This window comes from Gobius niger (genome assembly GCF_951799975.1).
Source record: "Gobius niger genome assembly, chromosome: 14".
In the NCBI taxonomy this organism is placed as follows: Eukaryota; Metazoa; Chordata; class Actinopteri; order Gobiiformes; family Gobiidae; genus Gobius; species Gobius niger.
This window is the reverse complement of record NC_136865.1, coordinates 32,762,816-32,786,325: the sequence shown is the minus strand read 5'-3', so window position 1 is coordinate 32,786,325 and position 23,510 is coordinate 32,762,816. Positions and strand designations below refer to the sequence as shown.

Genomic DNA, 23,510 nt, shown 5'->3' with positions numbered 1-23,510 from the left:
TCGATTTACAACAGTAAACGATTACAAAATTAGCATAATCGCAAAAAATCGATTATACATTTTTTTTTCAATTTTTTTTTTTTTTCCACATTTTTTTTTTAATTATCTTTTTTTTTTCACATTTTTTTTTCTAATTTTTTTTATTTTTGTCACTTTTTTGCTGGATTTTTGTCTTTTTTGGTGGATTTTTGTCTTTTTTGATGGATTTTTGTCACTTTTTTGATGGATCTTTGTCACTTTTTTGATGGATTTTTGTCACTTTTTTGATGGATTTTTGTCATTTTTTTGATGGATTTTTGTCTTTTTTTAATGGATTTTTGTCACTTTTTTGATGGATTTTTGTCACTTTTTTGATGGATTTTTGTCATTTTTTTGATGGATTTTTGTCTTTTTTGATGGATTTTTGTCACTTTTTTGATGGATTTTTGTCATTTTTTTGCTGAATTTTTGTCACTTTTTTGATGGATTTTTGTCTTTTTTTGCTGAATTTTTGTCACTTTTTTGCTGGATTTTTGTCATTTTTTTTGATGGATTTTTGTCACTTTTTTGATGGATTTTTGTCATTTTTTTGATGGATTTTTGTCATTTTTGGATGGATTTTTGTCTTTTTTTTTATGGATTTTTGTCTTTTTTTTTTATGGATTTTTGTCTTTTTTTGATGGATTTTTGTCTTTTTTGCTGAATTTTTGTCACTTTTTTGATGGATTTTTGTCTTTTTTGATGGATTTTTGTCATTTTTTTGATGATTTTTTGTCTTTTTTAATGGATTTTTGTCACTTTTTTGATGGATTTTTTTCTTTTTTTGATGGATTTTTTTTTCACTTTTTTGATGGATTTTTTTTAAAGGCAACAAATAATCGTTTGAATAATCGTGATTTCAATTATGACAAAAAATAATCGTGATTATTATTTTTTCAATAATCGAGCAGCCCTATAACATGGGGAATATTTCTACTGCTATAGTTTCTAATAAAAGCCCCGGCCTGTTTTAGACCGGCTTTAATTTGCCTCCGCCAGACACGAACCCGGCCTCTGTCATAGACCCGGCCGCATGTTACATATATGTTCCTCACGTGTAAATGTAGCATGTTACATATATGTTGCTCACGTGTGGAGTCGCTGACGGTCACGGCCGGCCCCTCCGTCCCGTCCTGGAGTTGGGAGAACACGCTGACCTTGTACTGAGTGTTGGCTTTGAGGTTCGTGAAACAGTGACGACTGGAGCTTCCAGTGAGCTTCACCTCCTGCGTCTGCCCGTCTGAAACACACACACAGTCAGAGAGAGCGCCCCCTACAGGTGTCAGAGAGAGCGCCCCCTACAGGACAGAGAGAGCGCCCCCTACAGGACAGTCAGAGAGAGCGCCCCCTACAGGACAGAGAGAGCGCCCCCTACAGGTGTCAGAGAGCGCCCCCTACAGGACAGTCAGAGAGCGCCCCCTACAGGACACAGTACTTACTGGACAGCGCCTCCACGTTCAGCCTGTAGGAGGCAGCGTGGCGCTGCGGCTGCCACTGCACACACAGACTGTTGACTTTGGTCTGATACACTCTCAGGTTGGTCACGCCCAGGTACACTGGAAACACACACAAGAAATACTATAAGTATTTATAGTAGTTAGTACTGCACAGAAACGACAAATACACCATTAAAGTACAGAAGGTTCCAGAGGTGATCATGTGGTCATGTGATCATGAGATCATGTGGTCATGTTGTCATGTGGTCATGAGATCATGTGATCATGTGATCATGAGATCACGTGATCATGTGATCATGAGATCACGTGATCATGTGATCGTGTGATCATGAGAGTCTGAGCCGAGAAACAAACGTCTAAATGTTTTCCCTGATCTTTATTCTGAAGAGACTGGACTCAAACTCTTCACGTTCTGAAACTCTTCTCCTCTCAGGTCACATGACTGTCTTTACGAGACGGTCATGTGACCCGAGTTACGAGACGGTCATGTGACCTGAGTTACGAGACGATCATGTGACCTGAGTTACGAGACGGTCATGTGACCTGAGTTACAAGACGGTCATGTGACCCGAGTTACGAGACGGTCATGTGACCTGAGCTACGAGACGGTCATGTGACCTGAGCTACAAGACGGTCATGTGACCTGAGTTACAAGACGGTCATGTGACCTGAGTTACAAGACGGTCATGTGACCTGAGTTACAAGACGGTCATGTGACCTGAGTTACAAGACGGTCATGTGACCTGAGTTACAAGACGGTCATGTGACCTGAGTTACGAGACGGTCATGTGACCTGAGTTACAAGACGGTCATGTGACCTGAGTTACAAGACGGTCATGTGACCTGAGTTATGAGACGGTCATGTGACCTGAGTTATGAGACGGTCATGTGACCTGAGTTATGAGACGGTCATGTGACCTGAGTTACGAGACGGTCATGTGACCTGATTTATGAGACGGTCATGTGACCTGAGTTACAAGACGGTCATGTGACCTGAGTTACAAGACGGTCATGTGACCTGAGTTACAAGACGGTCATGTGACCTGAGTTACAAGACGGTCATGTGACCTGAGTTACAAGACGGTCATGTGACCTGAGTTATGAGACGGTCATGTGACCTGAGTTATGAGACGGTCATGTGACCTGAGTTATGAGACGGTCATGTGACCTGAGTTACAAGACGGTCATGTGACCCGAGTTATGAGACGGTCATGTGACCTGATTTATGAGACGGTCATGTGACCTGAGTTACAAGACGGTCATGTGACCTGAGTTACAAGACGGTCATGTGACCCGAGTTACGAGACGGTCATGTGACCTGAGCTACAAGACGGTCATGTGACCTGAGTTACAAGACGGTCATGTGACCCGAGTTACGAGACGGTCATGTGACCTGAGCTACGAGACGGTCATGTGACCTGAGCTACAAGACGGTCATGTGACCTGAGTTACAAGACGGTCATGTGACCTGAGTTACGAGACGGTCATGTGACCTGAGTTACGAGACGGTCATGTGACCTGAGTTATGAGACGGTCATGTGACCTGAGTTACGAGACGGTCATGTGACCTGAGTTACAAGACGGTCATGTGACCTGAGTTACGAGACGGTCATGTGACCTGAGTTACGAGACGGTCATGTGACCTGAGTTACGAGACGGTCATGTGACCTGAGTTACGAGACGGTCATGTGACCTGATTTATGAGACGGTCATGTGACCTGAGTTACAAGACGGTCATGTGACCTGAGTTACGAGACGGTCATGTGACCTGAGTTACAAGACGGTCATGTGACCTGAGTTACAAGACGGTCATGTGACCTGAGTTATGAGATGGTCATGGCGTGTTTTTAGCATGTTTTTAGCGTGTTCCTCACGTGTCTTGGCTGTCCCGCTCAGGGCATGTTTTTAGCATGTTTTTATCGTGTTCCTCACGTGTCTTGGCTCTCCCGCTCAGGGCGTGTTTTTAGCATGTTTTTAGCGTGTTGCTCACATGTCTTGGCTCTCCCGCTCAGGGCGTGTTTGTAGCGTGTTTTTAGCGTGTTCCTCACGTGTCTTGGCTCTCCCGCTCAGGGCGTGTTTTTAGCGTGTTTTTAGCGTGTTGCTCACGTGTCTTGGCTCTCCCGCTCAGGGCGTCGCTGGAGCCCGTGGTGTAGGAGGCGATGACCTTCACGCTGTAGTCCGTCCCGCTCAGAAGGTTCAGGATCAACATGGTGTTCACGTCTTCACCCACGAACGTCTCCAACGCCGGCCCTGGAGCTGATCGCCATGGAAACAGAAACACAGAAGGTCAGAAGGTCAGAAGGTCAGAGGGTCAGAAGGTCAGAGGGGACCTTCTGCTGAACACTGATCTGAGCAGAAAATCACTTTTATTAAAGCTCTGTTCAGGTAAAGGGGGTTTAAGTTACATGTATGACCAAGACCCTTCATAAGATAAATCTAAATAAATCTGCCAGGAAATGGATCTTTGTGTAGAGTTTGTAGCGTTTGTAGAGTTTGTAGAGTTTGTAGAGTTTGTAGCGTTTGTAGTTTGTAGAGTTTGTAGAGTTTGTAGAGTTTGTAGCGTTTGTAGTTTGTAGAGTTTGTAGAGTTTGTAGAGTTTGTAGAGTTTGTAGAGTTTGTAGCGTTTGTAGTTTGTAGAGTTTGTAGAGGTTGTAGAGTTTGTAAAGGTTGTAGGAGCTTCTGACATGAGATGAACTTTGTAGTCGACAGGTTTAAGGTGACCCGTACCGGACAGGGGCTGGTAGACGATGCGGTAGCCCATGGTGGGCGAGGGCGGGACGTCCCAGCTGATCCTGAAGCGGTTGTACCACTCCTCCGACACACGAAGGTTTCTGGGAGCCGTCAGCGGGACTAGGCAGAGGAACAAAACACATCAGCCTTAAACTCATGACGGCGCTGGGTTAAAGACGGATGAAAACGAAGAGTGAGAGATTCATGTTTGTCTAATGTTTATAGTATGTTTGTAGTATGTTTGTAGCATGTTTGTAGCATGTTTGTAGCATGTTACTTTTGAACGAGCAAGAAAAATAGTGCTCAAGACAGAGCGAAATAGTGCTCAAGACAGAGCGAGTCAAAACAAGACTTAAAAATGGTGCTCAAGACAGAGCGAGTCACAACAAGAATTAAAAATAGAGCTCAAGACAGAGCGAAATAGTGCTCAAGACAGAGCGAGTCACAACAAGAATTAAAAATAGAGCTCAAGACAGAGCGAAATAGTGCTCAAGACAGAGCGAGTCAAAACAAGACTTAAAAATGGTGCTCAAGACAGAGCGAAATAGTGCTCAAGACAGAGCGAGTCCAAACACGACTTAAAAATAGTGCTCAAGACAGAGCGAAATAGTGCTCAAGACAGAGCGAGTCAAAACAAGACTTAAAAATAGTGCTCAAGACAGAGCGAGTCAAAACAAGACTTAAAAATAGTGCTCAAGACAGAGCGAAATAGTGCTCAAGACAGAGCGAAATAGTGCTCAAGACAGAGCGAGTCAAAACAAGACTTAAAAATAGTGCTCAAGACAGAGCGAAATAGTGCTCAAGACAGAGCGAGTCAAAACAAGACTTAAAAATAGTGCTCAAGACAGAGCGAAATAGCTCTCAAGACAGAGCGAATCAAAACAAGACTTAAAAATGCATATAACTGAAAGTATTTTATCTACACTCTTGCCTCTTACTGTAATTGATTAATTCTATGTTGATGTTTTATTGATTGTATTTGTTTTCTTATATTTATGCAACTGTGAAGCACTTTGAATTGCCTTGTGTATGAATTGTGCTCTACAAATAAACTTGCCTTGCCTTGCCTTGCCTTTGTAGCATGTTTGTAGTATGTTTGTAGCATGTTTGTAGCATGTTTGTAGCATGTTTGTAGTATGTTTGTAGTGTGTTTGTAGTATGTTTGTAGCATGTTTGTAGTGTGTTTGTAGTATGTTTGTAGTATGTTTGTAGTAATGTTTGTAGCATGTTTTTATTATGTTTGTAGTATGTTTGTAGCATGTTTGTAGCATGTTTGTAGTATGTTTGTAGTATGTTTGTAGCATGTTTTTATTATGTTTGTAGTATGTTTGTAGCATGTTTGTAGCATGTTTGTAGTATGTTTGTAGTATGTTTGTAGCATGTTTTTATTATGTTTGTAGTATGTTTGTAGCATGTTTGTAGCATGTTTGTAGTATGTTTGTAGCATGTTTTTATTATGTTTGTAGTATGTTTGTAGCATGTTTGTAGCATGTTTGTAGTATGTTTGTAGTATGTTTGTAGTATGTTTGTAGTATGTTTTTAGTATGTTTGTAGTATGTTTGTAGTATGTTTTTAGCATGTTTGTAGCATGTTTGTAGTATGTTTGTAGTATGTTTGTAGCATGTTTGTAGCATGTTTGTAGTATGTTTGTAGCATGTTTGTAGTATGTTTGTAGCATTTTTGTAGTATGTTTGTAGCATGTTTGTAGCATGTTTGTAGCATGTTTGTAGCATGTTTGTAGCATGTTTGTAGCATGTTTGTAGTATGTGTGCAGTATGTTTGTAGTATGTGTGTGGTATGTTTGTGGTATGTTTGCAGTATGTTTGTAGTATGTTTGTAGCATGTTTGTAGTATGTTTGTAGCATGTTTGTAGTATGTTTGCAGTATGTTTGTAGTATGTTTGTAGCATGTTTGTAGTATGTTTGCAGTATGTTTGTAGTATGTTTGTGGTATGTTTGCGGTATGTTTGCAGTATGTTTGCAGTATGTTTGTAGTATGTTTGTAGCATGTTTGTAGCATGTTTGTAGCATGTTTGTGGTATGTTTGTGGTATGTTTGTAGTATGTTTGTAGCATGTTTGTAGCATGTTTGTAGCATGTTTGTAGTATGTTTGTAGCATGTTTTTATTATGTTAGTAGCATGTTTGTAGTATGTTTGTAGCATTTTTGTAGTATGTTTGTAGTATGTTTGTAGCATGTTTGTAGCATGTTTGCAGTATGTTTGCAGTATGTTTGTAGTATGTTTGCAGTATGTTTGTAGTATGTGTGTGGTATGTTTGCAGTATGTTTGTAGTATGTTTGTAGCATGTTTGTAGTATGTTTGTAGCATGTTTGTAGTATGTTTGCAGTATGTTTGTAGTATGTTTGTAGCATGTTTGTAGTATGTTTGTGGTATGTTTGCAGTATGTTTGTAGTATGTTTGTAGCATGTTTGTAGTATGTTTGTAGCATGTTTGTAGTATGTTTGCAGTATGTTTGTAGTATGTTTGTAGCATGTTTGTAGTATGTTTGCAGTATGTTTGTAGTATGTTTGTGGTATGTTTGCGGTATGTTTGCAGTATGTTTGCAGTATGTTTGTAGTATGTTTGTAGCATGTTTGTAGCATGTTTGTAGCATGTTTGTGGTATGTTTGTGGTATGTTTGTAGTATGTTTGTAGCATGTTTGTAGCATGTTTGTAGCATGTTTGTAGTATGTTTGTAGAATGTTTGTAGTATCATTGTAGCATGTTTGTAGCATGTTTGTAGTATGTTTGTAGCATGTTTGTAGTATGTTTGTAGCATTTTTGTAGCATGTTTGTAGTATGTTTGTAGCATGTTTGTAGTATGTTTGTAGCATGTTTGTAGCATGTTTGTAGTATGTTTGTAGTATCATTGTAGCATGTTTGTAGCATGTTTGTAGCATGTTTGTAGTATGTTTGTAGCATGTTTGCAGTATGTTTGCAGTATGTTTGTAGTATGTTTTTAGTATGGTTGTAGCATGTTTGTAGTATGTTTGTAGCATGTTTGTAGCATGTTTGTAGTATGTTTGTAGCATGTTTGTAGTATGTTTGTAGCATGTTTTTAGTATGTTTGTAGTAAAGTACTCACGTGTGCGAGCGGAGCGTGCAGACGTGGGTCCGTCTCCTTCAGAATAAACCGGAGTCAGAGCCACTTTGTACTCGGTGTCGGAGAGAAGAGGCTGAAGAACCAGAGAGTTCTGACCCACCGGCACCGTGCGCTGCATAAACACAGGAAAAAACTAATATCACCATAAACCACCGAGCGCTGAGATGTTCCTCACCGTCTCCTCATGTAAACCTGTTAAATCCTGAGATGTTCCTCACCGTCTCCTCGTGTAAACCTGTTAAACCCTGAGATGTTCCTCCCGTCTCCTCGTGTAAACCTGTTAAACCCTGAGATGTTCCTCACCGTCTCCTCGTGTAAACCTGTTAAACCCTGAGATGTTCCTCACCGTCTCCTCGTGTAAACCTGTTAAACCCTGAGATGTTCCTCACCGTCTCCTCGTGTAAACCTGTTAAACCCTGAGATGTTCCTCCCGTCTCCTCGTGTAAACCTGTTAAACCCTGAGATGTTCCTCACCGTCTCCTCGTGTAAACCTGTTAAACCCTGAGATGTTCCTCCCGTCTCCTCGTGTAAACCTGTTAAACCCTGAGATGTTCCTCCCGTCTCCTCGTGTAAACCTGTTAAACCCTGAGATGTTCCTCACCGTCTCCTCGTGTAAACCTGTTAAACCCTGAGATGTTCCTCCCGTCTCCTCGTGTAAACCTGTTAAACCCTGAGATGTTCCTCACCGTCTCCTCGTGTAAACCTGTTAAACCCTGAGATGTCCGGGTCTCCTCTGAGATGTTCCTCACCGTCTCCTCGGCTCGGTCTCCTCGGGCGCTGATGTAGCTCAGTCTGTAATGGCGGATGTTCCTGGAGTCCACGCTCTGCCACGACACGCGCAGACTGTAGGTCGTCTCGTCGTCCACGCGGAGGTTCCTGATCCCGAAGCGAGGAGCTGGACGAGAGAGAGCCGGGGTTAGAGACGGATGGAGGGCAAGAGCGAGGCGAAAGCGAGGGGAGAGCGAGGGGAGAGCGAGGCGAGAGCGAGGGGAGAGCGAGGCGAGAGCGAGGGGAGAGCGAGGCGAAAGCGAGGCGAGAGCGAGGGGAGAGCGAGGCGAGAGCGAGGGGAGAGCGAGAGCGAGGCGAGAGCGAGGCGAGAGCGAGAGCGAGGCGAGAGCGAGGCGAGAGCGAGAGCGAGGCGAGAGCGAGAGCGAGAGCGAGGCGAGAGCGAGAGCGAGGCGAGAGCGAGGCGAGAGCGAGAGCGAGACGAGAGCGAGACGAGAGCGAGGGGAGAGCGAGGGGAGAGCGAGGCGAGAGCGAGACGAGAGCGAGACGAGAGCGAGGGGAGAGCGAGGCGAGAGCGAGGGGAGAGCGAGGCGAGAGCGAGGGGAGAGCGAGGCGAGAGCGAGGGGAGAGCGAGGCGAGAGCGAGACGAGAGCGAGACGAGAGCGAGGGGAGAGCGAGGCGAGAGCGAGACGAGAGCGAGACGAGAGCGAGGGGAGAGCGAGGCGAGAGCGAGGCGAGAGCGAGGCGAGAGCGAGGCGAGAGCGAGGCGAGAGCGAGGCGAGAGCGAGGCGAGACGAGAGCGAGAGCGAGGCGAGAGCGAGACGAGAGCGAGGCGAGAGCGAGGCGAGAGCGAGGCGAGAGCGAGGCGAGAGCGAGGCGAGAGCGAGGCGAGAGCGAGGCGAGACTGAGGCGAGAGCGAGGGGAGAGCGAGGCGAGAGCGAGGCGAGAGCGAGAGCGAGACGAGAGCGAGGCGAGAGCGAGGCGAGAGCGAGGCGAGAGCGAGGCGAGAGCGAGGCGAGAGCGAGAGCGAGAGCGAGAGCGAGAGCGAGACGAGAGCGAGGGGAGAGCGAGGCGAGAGCGAGGCGAGAGCGAGGCGAGAGCGAGACGAGAGCGAGACGAGAGTGAGGGGAGAGCGAGGCGAGAGTGAGGCGAGAGCGAGGCGAGAGTGAGGGGAGAGCGAGGCGAGAGTGAGGGGAGAGCGAGAGCGAGAGTGAGGCGAGAGCGAGGCGAGAGTGAGGGGAGAGCGAGGCGAGAGCGAGGGGAGAGCGAGACGAGAGCGAGACGAGAGCGAGGGGAGAGCGAGGCGAGAGCGAGGGGAGAGCGAGGCGAGAGCGAGGGGAGAGCGAGGCGAGAGCGAGGGGAGAGCGAGGCGAGAGCGAGACGAGAGCGAGGGGAGAGCGAGGCGAGAGCGAGGCGAGAGCGAGACGAGAGCGAGACGAGAGCGAGGGGAGAGCGAGGCGAGAGCGAGGGGAGAGCGAGGCGAGAGCGAGGGGAGAGCGAGGCGAGAGCGAGGGGAGAGCGAGGCGAGAGCGAGACGAGAGCGAGACGAGAGCGAGGGGAGAGCGAGGCGAGAGCGAGACGAGAGCGAGACGAGAGCGAGGGGAGAGCGAGGCGAGAGCGAGGCGAGAGCGAGGCGAGAGCGAGGCGAGAGCGAGGCGAGAGCGAGGCGAGAGCGAGGCGAGACGAGAGCGAGAGCGAGGCGAGAGCGAGACGAGAGCGAGGCGAGAGCGAGGCGAGAGCGAGGCGAGAGCGAGGCGAGAGCGAGGCGAGAGCGAGGCGAGAGCGAGGCGAGACTGAGGCGAGAGCGAGGGGAGAGCGAGGCGAGAGCGAGGCGAGAGCGAGAGCGAGACGAGAGCGAGGCGAGAGCGAGGCGAGAGCGAGGCGAGAGCGAGGCGAGAGCGAGGCGAGAGCGAGAGCGAGAGCGAGAGCGAGAGCGAGACGAGAGCGAGGGGAGAGCGAGGCGAGAGCGAGGCGAGAGCGAGGCGAGAGCGAGACGAGAGCGAGACGAGAGTGAGGGGAGAGCGAGGCGAGAGTGAGGCGAGAGCGAGGCGAGAGTGAGGGGAGAGCGAGGCGAGAGTGAGGGGAGAGCGAGAGCGAGAGTGAGGCGAGAGCGAGGCGAGAGTGAGGGGAGAGCGAGGCGAGAGCGAGGCGAGAGCGAGACGAGAGTGAGGCGAGAGCGAGGCGAGAGTGAGGGGAGAGCGAGGCGAGAGCGAGAGCGAGAGTGAGGCGAGAGTGAGGGGAGAGCGAGGCGAGAGCGAGGCGAGAGCGAGACGAGAGTGAGGCGAGAGCGAGGCGAGAGCGAGACGAGAGCGAGGCGAGAGCGAGGCGAGAGCGAGGGGAGACCGAGGCGAGAGCGAGGCGAGAGTGAGGCGAGAACGAGGGGAGAGCGAGGCGAGAGCGAGAGCGAGACAAGAGCGATTTTTTGTTGGGTATTGAACTCATTTTTGTGACTTTTTTGTCAATTTTTCGTTATTTTTTGTCACTTTTTTTATTTTATTTTATTTTTGTCATTTTTTCGTCTTTTTTTTTTCAATTTTTTGTCATTTTTTTGTCACATTTTTGTCATTTTTTCGTCAATTTTTAATCAAATTTTTGTCATTTTTTTGTCACATTTTTATCATTTTTTATAATTTTTTTGGTCATTTTTTTGTCATTTTATCGTCATTTTTTCGTCATTTTTTTTCAATTTTTTGTCACATTTTTTTTCAATTTTTTGTCACATTTTTTGTCACATTTTTTGTCACATTTTTGTCACATTTTTGTCACATTTTTTGTCACATTTTTGTCACATTTTTTGTCACATTTTTTGTCACATTTTTGTCAATTTTTTGTCATTTTTTTAATGAGGCGAGACCGAGACGAGACCGAGACGAGACCGAGACGAGACCAAGACGAGACCGAGACGAGTCCTCTTGTCTTAAAGCTTCAGGCTTTGAGACGAGAGGACTTTATCTCCAGTAAAATGCTGAAGGAAAAGGTGCTTTGTTTTTGGTCCAGGGCAGATGTTTAGACGAGCGTTCTTAAACCAAGGCTAAGAGGGCGGAGCCTGTGCTGAAGGAGAAGTGGGCGGAGCCTGTGCTGAAGGAGAAGTGGGCGGAGCCTGTGCCGAAGGAGAAGCGGGCGGAGCCTGTGCTGAACGAGAAGTGGGCGGAGCCTGTGCTGAAGCGTTCCTAAACCAAGGCTAAGAGAGAAGTGGGCGGAGCCTGTGCTGAAGGAGAAGTGGGCGGAGCCTGTGCCGAAGGAGAAGCGGGCGGAGCCTGTGCTGAACGAGAAGTGGGCGGAGCCTGTGCTGAAGCGTTCCTAAACCAAGGCTAAGAGAGAAGTGGGCGGAGCCTGTGCTGAAGGAGAAGTGGGCGGAGCCTGTGCTGAAGGAGAAGACGCTGCGTTTGGAAAAGTCCGGACACTTGTGCTCCGGACGCCGAGGACGACGTCGCCGCGGAGACGGGCAGCTGTTATGGCGACAGACGGGGGCGTGTCTACGACGGGTGGGGGGCGGGTGAAGGAGGAGGAGCCGACGAAGGAGAGTCCAGCCGACGACAAATGTGGAGGGGACACCGAACCCTGCACCCCCCCTGGGGCCCCGGGGGAGGGGCCTGAGCCGGACCAGGGTGAGTCCGGGACCGAAACACGTCCTGATCAAAATGGGACACGCCTCATTTGAAAGCTAAGGCCTTCGAAACTCATCTAAACGGATCATTTTATCTCACGTTGTTGCCACTTTGCTTTTTTAATGTGTTTTCATCATTTTTCTGTGACTGTTTTGTGGCTTTTTTGTCACTTCTCTGTTGGTCTTTTGTGGGGTTTTATCCTCATTTTCTCCTCACTTTCGTCACTATTTTTACATTTGTTCAAGAAGCTTTTAGATTTGGGTAAAGCCAAACTGGTAAGAGGTTAAAGGCTTGAACTGGGAAAACTATTAAAGTAACAAACTCTGGATTACTGACTTAACCTCTTAACTCCCGCCTGAACCGAGAGGATCTTTTTCCTCACGTCATCAGATTTGTTTGTCTTTTTTTTGTCATTTTTTTGTCATTTTTTTGTCATTTTTTTATAATTTTTTTGTATTTTTTTTTTCAATTTTTAAAAAAGAAATTGTCATTTTTTGTCAATTTTTTATCAAATTTTTGTAATTTTTTTGTAAATTTTTTAATACATTTTTGTCACATTTTTGTAATTTTTTTGTCACATTTTGTCACTTTTTTGTCACATTTCCATCATTGTTTTCGTCTCAATTTTTATAATTTTTTGTCATTTTTTCTTCCATTTTTGTCAATTTCTTGTGACATTTTTGTGACATTTTTGCCAATCTTACAAAACTGATGTAAGATTTTTTCTTTGCGTTGTTGCCGCGTTTATTTCACTTTTTTGTTGCATTTTGTAGCTTTTGATGCTACATTCTCGTCCTCATTTAGTCTTGTTTTTGTTGCTATTTTGACGCTTTTTTTTCAGACTTAAAGAAGAACTAAGTAACTTGTTTACATGAATAAATCCTTTGCGTCGTCCCTGTGGGGGCTGAAGGACAGATCCTGGTCCTGGACTCAAAACAAACCCAGACTTCAGACAAAACAGCTCCACGTCCAGGGTCAAGTTTAAACCTCAGACTCTGACGCTGAATAATAATATATATAATAATATTTCACTTCAGCGACAAAAGGCCAAAGCTTCTGTTTTTGTTTAACCCCTTAACTCCCACCGGAACCGAGCACATTTTCTCCAGTTTGGCTTTACCCCAATCCAAAAGCTTCTGGAAAAAAGGTGTGAAAATAGCAACAAAACTGAGACGAAAACAATGATGGAAATGTGAGAAAAAAGTGAGAAAACATTGACAAAAAAGGACAAAAAAATGACAAAAAATGAGTTGAAACCCCCCCCAAAAATGGAAAATAATCTGATGACGTGAGGAAAAAGATCCATTTAGATGAGTTTTGTAGGTCTTAGCTTTCAAATGAGGCGTCACACTGGTCTATAGGATTTGGGTAAAGCTGAACTGGAGAAAAAGCTCTGGGTCCAGGCGGGAGTTAAGAGGTTAAATTGTTCCAGTTTCTGTTGAAAGTTTCCCTCGTTCTGTCTGTGAAATGAAAGATCCTCAGATCAGACCCCGGTCCAGACGACTGATGAACTGTGATGTTTCCCCCTCGCAGACGCCGCAGACGCCGCAGACGGCCTGGACGCCGCAGACGGCCCGGGCGCCCTGGCCGGCGTGATGCGTTTCTATGACGACTGGGGGATGCCGATGGCGTTCTCGGAGCTGCGTGATTGGCGTCAGTGGAAGTTCATCGCGGGCGTGGGCCGCGGCGCCGTCCCGCCGTTCCGCCCGTTCGCTCGCTGGGACAGCGCCGTCCTGGCGGAGATGCTGAGCTCGTCCGTCCTGCAGGGGGCGTACACGCCGTCACAGCGCCCCCCGGGGGTGGCAGACGACGACTGCGCCGCCGTGTCGGTCTACAGACACCGCCGCGGCGTGTGGGCGCTGATTCACCTGCGGCAGACGGAGGCCACGCCCCCAGAGTACTGCTGCCTCGCCGACCTCAGGCCGGAGCAGGGCCTCAGGCCACCGCAGAGGGGCCCCCAGGGGCCCGGCGGGGAGTGGGGGCCCCAGGGGCCCGGCGGGGGGTGGGGGCCCCAGGGCTTCCAGGGCAGAGTTCTGGGCAGTGGGAAACTCGTCGGGCCAATCAGGCAGAGGCCGCGGCGGCGCTTCAATGGATGCCCCGCCCACTGCCCCAACGCCCCGCAGTGGGGTCAGAGGAGACGCCCTCACTATGGCCACGCCCCGTACTGCAGCCACGCCCCGTACTGAAGCCACGCCCCTCACTACAGCCACACCCCGTATTAAAGCCACACCCCTCACTACAGCCACGCCCCGTACTGCAGCCACGCCCCGTACTGAAGCCACGCCCCGTATTAAAGCCACGCCCCGTATTAAAGCCACGCCCCGTACTGAAGCCACGCCCCTCACTATGACCACGCCCCGTATTAAAGCCACGCCCCGTATTAAAGCCACACCCCTCACTATGACCACGCCCCGTACTGAAGCCACGCCCCTCACTAAAGCCACGCCCCTCACTAAAGCCACGCCCCTCACTACAGTGATAATCAGGAGCTTGTGGAGGAGCAGTGACAGGAAGTGTTGGATATTTGAATATTTGTTTTTCTTCTGATCTCGTTTCTGGCTTGTCTCAGGTCCAGCTTCTGGTCTTCGTCAGATCAATAAAGTCTTTGTGACTGAAGGAGGCGTGGCCTGTTCTCTTTGACTTTAGTTTAAACCGGACTTACTGACGTGCGTTTCAGAAACAGCTGCTCAATAGTTTAACCCTTGTGTTATTTTGGCCCCAGTGTCTCGTTATCGACTTCATTAAAAACTCTTATTATAAACTCTGGTTTCTTCTGATCCAAACCAGAATCTCTCTCTGTGATTGGGTTTTAGAGCGAGCGCAGAACGACCTCGAGTTGTTTTCAGAGACGTCCTTCACAAAGTCTGAAGAGTTTGAGTAAAAAACAAGGACAGACGAGTCGCCCTCTCACCTCTTAACCCGCCTGAACCCAGCTTTACCCAAATCTAAGAGAGTTTCTGGAAAGAAATGTCAAAATGAAACGAGGAGGAAAACGCAACAAAGGAGAAACAAAAATGTGACCAAAAAGAGAAAAGGAAAAGGATGAGTTTTGTAGATTTGGGTAAAGCTGAACTGGAGGAAATGCTCTTGGTTAAGAAGTTTTGACCCCTTAACTCCCGCCTGAACCGAGCACATTTTCTCCAGTTTGGCTTTACCCCAATCCAAAAGCTTCTGGAACAAAGGTGTGAAAATAGCAACAAAACTGAGAAGAAAACAATGATGAAAAAGTGGCAAAAATGTGACCAAAAAATTACCAAAATGTTATAAAAAACTGATGAAATAATGAAAAAAATGTGACAAAAATGACCAAAATTTGATAAAAAATGGACGAAAAAAATGACAAAAATGTGACAAAAAAATTACAAAAATGTGATAAAAATTAGACAAAAAAATTACCAAAATGTTATAAAAAAATTGATGAAAAACTGAAAAAATTCAACAAAAAAATTGCAAAAATGTGACATAAAAATGACCAAAATGTTATAAAAAATTTATGAAAAAATGAAAAAAATGACATAAAAAAAAAAAAAATAGACAAAAATTTTATAAAAAAATGACTAAAAAATTAACAAAAAGTTACAAAAATGTGATAAAAATTTGACAAAAAAATTGCAAAAAAGTTACCAAAATGAGTTGAATACTTTACAAAAAAATGAGAAAAATGTGATGACGTGAGGAAAAAGATCCTCTCGGTTCAGGCGGGAGTTAAGAGGTTAATAAAGCAGATTTTATTGCTCATATTAATAATCTTTCCCGGTGCTGCTGCTGTGTTTTAGTTTGTTTATGTCGCCACCTTGTGTCCGCCCCGTGACATAACGGCGACGGCTCCATTAAAAACACACATGTTCTCTTTGGTTCTGGAGTCGCTCAGACTCTTAGATCAGTTTCAGCTCAGTGAGAGGAGGTTCTTAGCTTTCAGATGAGGAGGGGGAGGGAGGCGGTACCTGCGGTGGAGGTGGAGGTGGAGGTGGTGGCGATGGTCGTCGTCCTTTTAGCTGAAAATGAAAGAACAGTCGTTACATTCAGGAACCTCAGGGAAAACCAGCGTCTGAAAGATAAACGGATGTAAATACTGGTTTAAATGTGGGACTGATTAGATAAAGACATTTGCTCAGACGGGTTTAGGATCTGGTTCAGGATCTGGTTCAGGATCTGGTTTAGGATCTGGTTTAGGTTCTGGTTCAGGATCTGGTTCAGGATCTGGTTTAGGATCTGGTTCAGGATCTGGTTCAGGATCTGGTTTAGGATCTGGTTTAGGTTCTGGTTCAGGATCTGGTTCAGGATCTGGTTTAGGATCTGGTTTAGGATCTTGTTCAGGATCTGGTTTAGGATCTGGTTTAGGATCTGGTTCAGGATCTGGTTCAGGATCTGGTTTAGGATCTGGTTCAGGATCTGGTTCAGGATCTGGTTCAGGATCTGGTTCAGGATCTGGTTCAGGATCTGGTTCAGGATCTGGTTTATGATCTGGTTTAGGATCTGGTTCAGGATCTGGTTCAGGATCTGGTTTATGATCTGGTTTAGGATCTGGTTCAGGATCTGGTTCAGGATCTGGATTAAGTTCTGAATGAAGCGGTTCTTAGTGAAAGGTCAGAGGTCACACTGACCCGTGGTCTCCAGCAGGATGACCTCGTCGCTCTCCACTTCGTTGGCGTAGACGGCGGCGAGCAGGACCTCGTACTCGGTGCCCGGAGCCAGACCTTTGAGGAGGTACGTGTTGATGTTCCCCTTCACCAGGACCTGAACCATCAGAGACAGAGACAGAGAGTCAGAAGCTACGATAACATCCACCTTCAAGGTTATTTACAAAGCTCTGCTGCAAAAAAAAAAAAAAGAAGTAGACTATTGTAGCCACAGCTGCCCAGGGGCAGACTGTCCATTTCCCACTTGCAAGTCACACAATGTGTTGTCTTTGTCCTGATTTCTTATTATGTCAGTGCTCTCTGCTGGACACATGTGGAATTCTTTGCTTTTATTCTTATTTAATCTGCCCCCTAGTGGCTGGAGTGACATTCTGGTAATGAAAAAAAACATAACTCTGCACAGGAATGGGCTGAGACTTTTTTTATTTACATACTTATGAATTAATGCTCTACTAGTTGTGGGCCGGACTGAATCATCTCGCGAGCCAGATGTGGCCCGCGGGCCGTATTTTGCCCAGGTCTGGTTTACAGTCATGTAATTAAATGTATTTATATGTTAGACCCATTTCCTAAGCGTGTGCTCGTGTGCAAAGTGAGGAACACGTGTGAAAGACTCATGTGTGAGGTTTGTACTTATTTACACATCAGACCTGGTCATACGTGAACACAGGCAACATCATAAGGTAAACATGTTCACGTGTGCAACACGCATGTGCAACATGTTCACGTGTGCAACACGCATGTGCAACATGTTCACGTATGCAACACGCATGTTCAACGTGTTCACGTGTGCAACGCGTTCATGTGTGCAACATGTTCACGTGTGCAATGTGTTCACGAAACAACAGATTTCATTTTCAGTTATTACCCGTTATTTAGCACCCGCCTGGATAAATGACTCCCTAAGACTTCAGAATCTTCGCTGTCTCTCCCTCACCTCCTCCTCCCCCTCACCTCGTCGCTGTCTCCCCCCCTCACCTCGTCGCTGTGTCCCCCATCGGTGGAGGTCCAGGTCAGCCTGTACAGAACCACGTCGGGCGCCGCGTGTCTCCAGTTCACCCTGAAGCTGTCGGTGGAAACGTCGGAGCTCCTCAGCTCCAGCGGGTCGGGGACGGTCTCTGCAGGTACAGGTGAGCGTCAGAACAAGATGGCCGCCCCAATATTCAGAACAAGATGGCCGCCCCAATATTCAGCACAAGATGGCCGCCCCAATATTTACAAAAATGATACACTGCTTTATCTGAGGCAAACTTCACCGGCACGTTTGGGTCGAGGTCATTGACATGTACAGTACTTTGTGTTTGGAGCAGATGTTCTCATGTTCCTCCCACAGCTGCATCATGTGTGTTGTTATGTATGCGTGTGTGTGTTTGTGTGTTTGTGTGTATATGTGTGTTGGTGATACTGTTACATGATGTAGATGCAGCACTACACAATTCTACTTCGGTGTTCAAAATGGCCGCCATAACAACACAGGTCACATGATGTAGATGCAGTACTACAAAATTCTACTTCAGTATTCAAAATGGCCGCCATAACAATACAGGTCACATGATGTAGATGCAATACTACACAATTCTACTTCGGTAATCAAAATGGCTGCCATAACAACACAGGTCACGTGATGTAGATGCAGTACAACACAATTCTACTTCAGTATTCAAAATGGCCGCCATAACAACACAGGTCACATGATGTAGATGCAGTACTACAAAATTCTACTTCAGTATTCAAAATGGCCGCCATAACAATACAGGTCACATGATGTAGATGCAATACTACACAATTCTACTTCGGTAATCAAAATGGCTGCCATAACAACACAGGTCACGTGATGTAGATGCAATACTACACAATTCTACTTCGGTAATCAAAATGGCTGCCATAACAACACAGGTCACGTGATGTAGATGCAGTACAACACAATTCTACTTCGGTGTTCAAAATGGCCGCCATAACAGCACAGGTCACATGATGTAGATGCAATACTACACAATTCTACTTCGGTGTTCAAAATGGCCGCCACAACAACACAGGTCACATGATGTAGATGCAGTACTACACAATTCTACTTTGGTATTCAAAATGGCCGCCATAACAACACAGGTCACATGATGTAGATGCAATACTACACAATTCTACTTCGGTAATCAAAATGGCTGCCATAACAACACAGGTCACGTGATGTAGATGCAGTACAACACAATTCTACTTCAGTATTCAAAATGGCCGCCATAACAACACAGGTCACATGATGTAGATGCAGTACTACACAATTCTACTTTGGTATTCAAAATGGCCGCCATAACAACACAGGTCACATGATGTAGATGCAATACTACACAATTCTACTTCGGTAATCAAAATGGCTGCCATAACAACACAGGTCACATGATGTAGATGCAGTACTACACAATTCTACTTCGGTGTTCAAAATGGCCGCCATAACAGCACAGGTCACATGATGTAGATGCAATACTACACAATTCTACTTCGGTGTTCAAAATGGCCGCCATAACAATACAGGTCACATGATGTAGATGCAATAGGTGTGTTTGAGATGAGCCAGACGGACGCAGTTTTGACAGCCGACTGCAGACGCACGGTGCATGCCGGTTAGATTTCTGTCCGACTTGCTCCAGACGGGCTCTGATGTCACGGGCACGTGGGGCACGGAAAGATCGTGAGACCCCAACGAGAGCAGCCGACTCGATCAGCCGCTGCATCTCTCCAGAGGCAACTGCAGCGGCTCCACGGCCGCGTGCATGACGGGAAAACACCCACCTGTCCCCGGCTCACGCTCAGGTGATTGGATACAAGTCTGCAGTGATCAGAAACGTGCTCCTCGCCCCCTCCTCTCTCCCCTTTAGATCTGAACAAATAAACTGTGACTGAAACTATTAAAGTTTTGCATCGCCCCCTAAAATAGAGCTCATGTTTGATGCTCTTACAGAACAAACTAATGATTTAAAAGGACGTATTTTATCTCACAAACTTGAACAAACAAACAAATGGGAAAGTTTTCTCTGATGAAGAATGATGTCTCTGGAGTGAAGGAAACAGAGCAGGAGGTGAATGACTTTTATTTTGGATAAACTTTAAATGAACGCGATATCTGAACGAGACTCTGCGTGATCTGAGGCCACTCTCGCTCTTCTCTGCATGTGGAGCGGTCGGATTGAATTCAGACTTTTTTTCTCCGCCCCCGTTGCGCCGGCTACTCTCGCCGACCATCCAGGCGAGCCGCAACGGCATCTCAAACACACCTACTATTACACAGTTCTACTTCAGTATTCAAAATGGCCGCCATAACAACACAGGTCACATGATGTAGATGCAATACTACACAGTTCTACTTCAGTATTCAAAATGGCCGCCATAACAACACAGGTCACATGATGTAGATGCAGCACTACACAATTCTACTTCAGTATTCAAAATGGCCACCATAACAACACAGGTCATATGATGTAGATGCAGCACTACACAATTCTACTTCGGTGTTCAAAATGGCCGCCATAACAACACAGGTCACATGATGTAGATGCAGTACTACACAGTTCTACTTCGGTGTTCAAAATGGCCACCATAACAACACAGGTCATATGATGTAGATGCAGCACTACACAATTCTACTTCGGTGTTCAAAATGGCCGCCAAAACAACACAGGTCACGTGATGCAGATGCAGGACTACACAATTTAGTGTATTTAGTGCAGATGTTCTCACTGGTGGTGAAGCTGTCGGTCGTGGCCTCCGCCTGCCCCTCGTCGTAGATGGCGGATACTCCCACCGTGTACTCAGTTAGAGACGTGAGGTTCTGCAGCAGGAAGGAGGTGACCCTGCCCACGTCCACCTGCGCAAAGAGAACAATATATAAACCTAAAGATCCCGCCCACGTCCACCTGCGAAAAGAGAACAATATATAAACCTAAAGACCCGCCCACGTCCACCTGCGAAAAGAGAACAATATATAAACCTAAAGACCCGCCCACGTCCACCTGCGCAAAGAGAACAATACATAAACCTAAAGACCCCGCCCACGTCCACCTGCGCAAAGAGAACAATATATAAACCTAAAGACCCGCCCACATCCACCTGCGCAAAGAGAACAATATATAAACCTAAAGACCCGCCCACGTCCACCTGCGAAAAGAGAACAATATATAAACCTAAAGACCCGCCCACGTCCACCTGCGAAAAGAGAACAATATATAAACCTAAAGACCCGCCCACATCCACCTGCGCAAAGAGAACAATATATAAACCTAAAGACCCGCCCACATCCACCTGCGCAAAGAGAACAATATATAAACCTAAAGACCCGCCCACGTCCACCTGCGCAAAGAGAACAATATATAAACCTAAAGACCCGCCCACGTCCACCTGCGCAAAGAGAACAATATATAAACCTAAAGACCCGCCCACGTCCACCTGAGCAAAGAGAACAATATATAAACCTAACACCCGCCCACGTCCACCTGTGAAAAGAGAACAATATACAAACCTAAAGACCCGCCCACATCCACCTGCGCAAAGAGAACAATATATAAACCTAAAGACCCGCCCACGTCCACCTGCGCAAAGAGAACAATATATAAACCTAAAGACCCGCCCACGTCCACCTGCGCAAAGAGAACAATATATAAACCTAAGACCCGCCCACGTCCACCTGCGAAAAGAGAACAATATATAAACCTAAAGACCCGCCCACGTCCACCTGCGCAAAGAGAACAATATATAAACCTAAAGACCCGCCCACGTCCACCTGCGCAAAGAGAACAATATATAAACCTAAAGACCCGCCCACGTCCACCTGCGCAAAGAGAACAATATATAAACCTAAAGACCCCGCCCACGTCCACCTGCGCAAAGAGAACAATATATAAACCTAAAGACCCGCCCACGTCCACCTGCGAAAAGAGAACAATATATAAACCTAAAGACCCGCCCACGTCCACCTGCGCAAAGAGAACAATATATAAACCTAAAGACCCGCCCACGTCCACCTGTGCAAAGAGAACAATATATAAACCTAAAGACCCGCCCACGTCCACCTGTGCAAAGAGAACAATATATAAACCTAAAGACCCGCCCACGTCCACCTGCGCAAAGAGAACAATATATAAACCTGACTGACCTCACCTCTTTAATAGACCCGCCCCTCACCTCTTCATTGGCCCCGCCCCTCACCTCTTTCATGGCCCCGCCTCTCACCTCTTCATTGGCCCCGCCCCTCACCTCTTTAATGGCCCCGCCCCTCACCTCTTTAATGGCCCCGCCCCTCACCTCTTTAATAGACCCGCCCCTCACCTCTCTAATAGCCCCGCCCCTCACCTCTTTAATAGACCCGCCCCTCACCTCTCTAATGGACCCGCCTCTCACCTCTCTAATGGCCCCGCCCCTCACCTCTTTAATAGACCCGCCCCTCACCTCTTTATTGGCCCCGCCCCTCACCTCTTTAATGTACCCGCCCCTCACTTCTCTAATGGACCCGCCCCTCACCTCCGTATTGGCCCCGCCCCTCACCTCTTTAATGGCCTCGCCCCTCACCTCTTTAATGGCCCCGCCCCTCACCTCTTTAATGGCCTCGCCCCTCACCTCTTTAATGGACCCGCCCCTCACCTCCGTATTGGCCCCGCCCCTCACCTCTTTAATGGCCTCGCCCCTCACCTCTTTAATGGCCCCGCCCCTCACCTCTTTAATGGCCTCGCCCCTCACCTCTTTAATGGACCCGCCCCTTACCTCCGTATTGGCCCCGCCCCTCACCTCTTTAATGGCCTCGCCCCTCACCTCTTTAATGGACCCGCCCCTTACCTCCGTATTGCCCCCCCCCCCTCAGCTCTTTATTGGCCCCGCCCCTCACCTCTTGATTGGCCCTGCCCCTCACCTCTTTATTGGCCCCGCCCCTCACCTCTTTAATGGCCCCACCCCTCACCTCTTTAATGGCCCCGCCCCTCAGCTCTTTATTGGCCCCGCCCCTCACCTCTTTAATGGCCCCGCCCCTCACCTCTTCATTGGCCCCGCCCCTCACCTCTTTATTGACCCCGCCCCTCACCTCTTTAATGGCCCCGCCCCTCACCTCTTTAATGGCCCCACCCCTCACCTCTTTAATGGCCCCGCCCCTCACCTCTTTAATGGCCTCGCCCCTCACCTCTTTAATGGCCCCGCCCCTCCCCTCTTTAATGGCCCCGCCCCTCACCTCTTCATTGGCCCCGCCCCTCACCTCTTTAATGGCGGTGCCGCTCGTCTTCACGAACATGATCCGGTACCCCTGGACCTTGGGGGACGGGGCGTCCCAGAGGAGTCGGGCCGAGCTGTGCTCCACCTCCGAGAAACGCAGGTTCATGGCCGGCAGCAGCGGAACTGAGGAAACCAGAGAGACGAGGCTTCAGGACAAACCGAGCGCGAAGAGCGAGGAGGAAACCAGAGAGAGAGACGAGGCTTCAGGACAAACCGAGCACGAAGAGCGAGGAGGAAACACGAAGAGCGAGGAGGAAACACGAAGAGCGAGGAGGAAACCAGAGAGAGACAAGGCTTCAGGACAAACCGAGCGCGAAGAGCGAGGAGGAAACCAGAGAGAGGCGAGGCTTCAGGACAAACCGAGCACGAAGAGCGAGGAGGAAACCAGAGAGAGACCAGGCTTCAGGACAAACCGAGCACGAAGAGCGAGGAGGAAACCAGAGAGAGACCAGGCTTCAGGACAAACCGAGCGCGAAGAGCGAGGAGGAAACCAGAGAGGCGAGGCTTCAGGGAGCATTTTCTCCAGTTCAGCTTTACCCACCTACAAAACTCATCTAAATGGATCTTTTTCCTCACGTCATCAGATTTTTTTCATCTTTTTGGGGGGGTTATTCAACTCATTTTGTAACTTTTTTGTCATTTTTTTGTGTCATTTTTTGTGTCATGCTTTGTGTCATTTTTTATCAATTTTTTGTCATTTTTTGTGTAATTTTTCATCAACTTTTTGTCCTTTTTCGTCATTTTTTTGTCATGTTTTGTCATTTTTTTGTCATTTTTTTGTCATGTTTTGTCATTTTTTTGTCATGTTTTGTCATTTTTTGGGTCACTTTTTGTGTCAATTTTTGTGTCATTTTTTATCAACTTTTTGTCATTTTTTATCAATTTTTTGTCATTTTTTTTTCATTTTTCTGTCATTTTTTGTCATTTTTTGTGTAAATTTTCATCAACTTTTTGTCATTTTTTGTGTCATTTTTTATCCATTATTT

General features: G+C 47.0%; 1 protein-coding gene across 1 annotated transcript in view; it reads right to left on the bottom strand.

The window, feature by feature from the left end:
• The window catches only part of col14a1b (collagen, type XIV, alpha 1b), a gene marked incomplete at both ends in the record, with an annotated part of 152,458 nt that overhangs the window by 58,285 nt on the left and 70,663 nt on the right, over positions 1–23,510 (bottom strand). Inside the window, 11 exons of the mRNA XM_079570762.1 lie at positions 1,109–1,258; positions 1,458–1,574; positions 3,582–3,731; positions 4,203–4,325; positions 7,290–7,419; positions 8,057–8,202; positions 15,586–15,636; positions 16,246–16,378; positions 17,260–17,399; positions 20,011–20,137; positions 22,508–22,647. Coding sequence (XP_079426888.1) covers positions 1,109–1,258; positions 1,458–1,574; positions 3,582–3,731; positions 4,203–4,325; positions 7,290–7,419; positions 8,057–8,202; positions 15,586–15,636; positions 16,246–16,378; positions 17,260–17,399; positions 20,011–20,137; positions 22,508–22,647 — 1,407 coding nt within the window. The remainder of the gene's footprint in view (positions 1–1,108; positions 1,259–1,457; positions 1,575–3,581; positions 3,732–4,202; positions 4,326–7,289; positions 7,420–8,056; positions 8,203–15,585; positions 15,637–16,245; positions 16,379–17,259; positions 17,400–20,010; positions 20,138–22,507; positions 22,648–23,510) is intronic.